General features: G+C 45.3%; 1 protein-coding gene across 1 annotated transcript in view; it reads left to right on the forward strand.

Annotated features, from left to right (window-relative positions):
- Nucleotides 1–3199, forward strand: part of LOC107671824 (vacuolar protein sorting-associated protein 13B-like) — a gene marked incomplete at its 5' end in the record, with an annotated part of 115965 nt that overhangs the window by 40024 nt on the left and 72742 nt on the right. Inside the window, one exon of the mRNA XM_016464809.1 lies at nucleotides 66–311. Within this exon, the coding sequence (XP_016320295.1) occupies nucleotides 66–311 (246 nt within the window). The remainder of the gene's footprint in view (nucleotides 1–65; nucleotides 312–3199) is intronic.

Genomic DNA, 3199 nt, shown 5'->3' on the forward strand with positions numbered 1-3199 from the left:
CCAGACCTGTGCTGGAGGAGGGTACGAGAACGGCACTCTTCAGTTTCTCTCGGTGCATTCTAAAGAATGAATGTGACGCGTGTCTGTGTGTGTGTGCAGGCGATGCGTTCCCGTGGACAGTGTGTGTGAGTCAGCTGAGCATCTACTCTCTCCTGGGACAGCAGCGGTCTCTCAGCGTGCTCGAGTCGGTGGGATGCACCTCCACGCTGGCGCTCACCGCTCCCAAACTGCAGCCTGACAGCAGAGACGCCTTCATCATGTGTCTGCATGTGGATCTGCAGCCGGTGCACCTCAAATGCTCCAACCCTCAGGTACTGCTGCGTTTCCCATCAGCCCACTGCATTCTCTAAATAAATAAATATGTATGTATGTATGTATAGAGATTAAATCCAGTCAATTCTGTGGATTCATTGCACTGATTCAATCCATTGTTCATACCTGTGACAGATTCAAACCAGCTTTGATACAGGGCTCAACAATAATGATTTATTTTCTAGAAATAATATTAAAATAATTGGATGTACAGGATTAATGAATGTAAGTATTCAGTGGCAGCAGCAGTGACCCATTCGAGGTTCGAGTCATCCTTACGGTCGAATCCTGTCCTGAAAGTCATTTGCAGTGATTCATCCTGACGCAGAGCCTCGGCAAACACGACGGTGGTATTTAGTGTCACACGCTTCACTGGCGGAAACATGAACGTCCTTCTGTTGTTGATCTGCACACAAACACACGATTCACTTGATCCTCTCTGGAAACGTGAGATCCAGACTGTTTGTTCTGAACGCCGGCACTCGCGTCTGCTCTCGTATGGAGCATCTTGTTGTTTGGGTCCATGTGAAATTAATGTTGACGTATCTGAGCGCAGATCTGTGAGCGCTGCTGATTGCTGCGAGCCGATTGGCTGCCGCTCTCTCCATGCCATCAGCTGTGAGCGGAATGTGGCGGAAAGGAAATGTGTGTTAAATAATCGCTGCCCCAAAAAAGCTGCAGAATCAGAAGCAGAACTGCAGCGAGATGAAGGAAAAACAGCAGGAGGAAAAAATGATTCGCTCGTTTGTGATTTTGTGGATATACTAAATCTGTTCGGTTACCATGACTCACGGACGTGTCATACCGGCTCCTGGCCTCTCTGCCTGTCTGTCTCACTCTGTCTCCGTGTGTCTCTCTGTCTGTCTCACTCTGTCTCTGTGTGTCTCTCTGTCTGTCTCACTCTGTCTGTGTCTCTCTCTGTCTCACTTTGTCTCACTCTGTCTGTCTCACTCTGTCTCTGTGTGTCTCTCTGTCTGTCTCACTCTGTCTCTTTGTGTCTCTGTCTCACTCTGTCTCTGTGTGTCTTATCTGTCTGTCTCACTCTGTCTATCTGTCTGTCTCACTCTGTCTCTATGTGTCTCTGTGTCTCTGTCTATCTCACTCTGTCTCCGTGTGTCTCTCTGTCTGTCTCACTCTGTCTCCGTGTGTCTCTGTCTCACTCTGTCTCTGTGTGTCTTATCTGTCTGTCTCTGTGTCTATCTGTCTGTCTCACTCTGTCTCTGTGTCTCTGTCTCACTCTGTCTCTGTGTCTCTCTGTCTGTCTCACTCTGTCTCCGTGTGTCTCTCTGTCTGTCTCACTCTGTCTCTGTGTCTCTCTGTCTCACTCTGTCTCTGTGTGTCTTATCTGTCTGTCTCACTCTGTCTATCTGTCTGTCTCACTCTGTCTCTATGTGTCTCTGTGTCTCTGTCTATCTCACTCTGTCTCCGTGTGTCTCTCTGTCTGTCTCACTCTGTCTCTGTGTGTCTCTCTGTCTGTCTCACTCTGTCTCACTCGGTCTCTGTGTGTCTATCTGTCTGTCTCACTCTGTCTCTGTGTGTCTCTTTGTCTGTCTCACTCTGTCTCTGTGTGTCTGTCTCACTCTGTCTCTGTGTGTCTATCTGTCTCACTCTGTCTCTGTGTCTCTCTGTCTCTCACTCCGTCTCACTCTGTCTCTGGGTTTCTCTGTCTGTCTCACTCTGTCTCTGTCTGTCTCACTCTGCCTCTGTGTGTCTCTGTCTGTCTCACTCTGTCTCTGTGTCTCTCTGTCTCACTCTGTCTCTGTGTGTCTGTCTGTCGCACTCTGTCTCTGTGTGTCACTGTCTCTGTCTGTCTCACTCTGTCTCTGTGTGTCTCTGTCTGTCTCACTCTGTCTCTGTGTGTCTATCAGTCTGTCTCACTCTGTCTCTGTCTCACTCTGTCTCTGTGTGTCTATCTGTCTGTCTCACTCTGTCTCTGTGTCTATCTGTCTGTCTCACTCTGTCTCTGTCTGTCTCACTTTGTCTCTGTCTGTATCACTCTGTCTCAGTGTGTCTCTGTCTGTCTCACTCTGTCTCTGTCTCTCTCTGTGTGTCTCTTAGTCTGTCTCACTCTGTCTCTGTGTGTCTCTCTGTCTCACTCTGTCTCTGTGTGTCTCTCTGTCTGTCTCACTCTGTCTCTGTGTCTCTGTCTGTCTCACTCTGTCTCTGTGTGTCTCTCTGTCTGTCTTGTTCAGTCTCTGGGTCAGTCTACAAAACTGGTGGGTTTCTGTGTAAAAAAATGTAAAGACTGAAATTATGGCGATAGGGGTGTGCGATATATATCGTTTACGATAATATCGTAATTGTTGTTTAAATGATATGCGATTTGACATAATTAAGTATATCGCTAAAACCAAACAAAATTCAAGATAAGGGGGCAAATATGCCCCTGTATGACTTTTATATGTCTCTTATATTTATATCATCTGATATAGTTAATATCACACGAAGAGTAATGTTTTTCTCCAAATATCAGAGCGATTGCAAATGTGATATTGATTTGATGAACAGTTCAATAAACAATAAGATAATATTAAGTGACTTACATTTTAGACACAACAGTTCTTGTTTTTGCTCAATTTCGTCAACAGAAATAGTCCAAACAAAGCCACAGCAGAACTGTTTTGCATCTCTGAGCAACACACAGCAGTGGTTCATTACTGAATCAATCCTCTTGTTTGAACAAATCAGTTGAATGAATGACTCATACAGTGATTTGCACCCACCACTGATCTAGAGAATATATCATTATTATAGATATATCATATATAGATCAGTGGCCGCCACCTACTGGCGATTTTAGGTTTATATCTAAAGAATATTTTCCCTTATCTCCCCCCCCCCCAATCCTTTTAAATTTCAGTATTCATCTTTTTTTTTTTAAACATCA

Source organism: Sinocyclocheilus anshuiensis, unplaced genomic scaffold, assembly GCF_001515605.1.
Source record: "Sinocyclocheilus anshuiensis isolate Anshui unplaced genomic scaffold, SAMN03320099.WGS_v1.1 scaffold3481, whole genome shotgun sequence".
Taxonomy (NCBI): Eukaryota; Metazoa; Chordata; class Actinopteri; order Cypriniformes; family Cyprinidae; genus Sinocyclocheilus; species Sinocyclocheilus anshuiensis.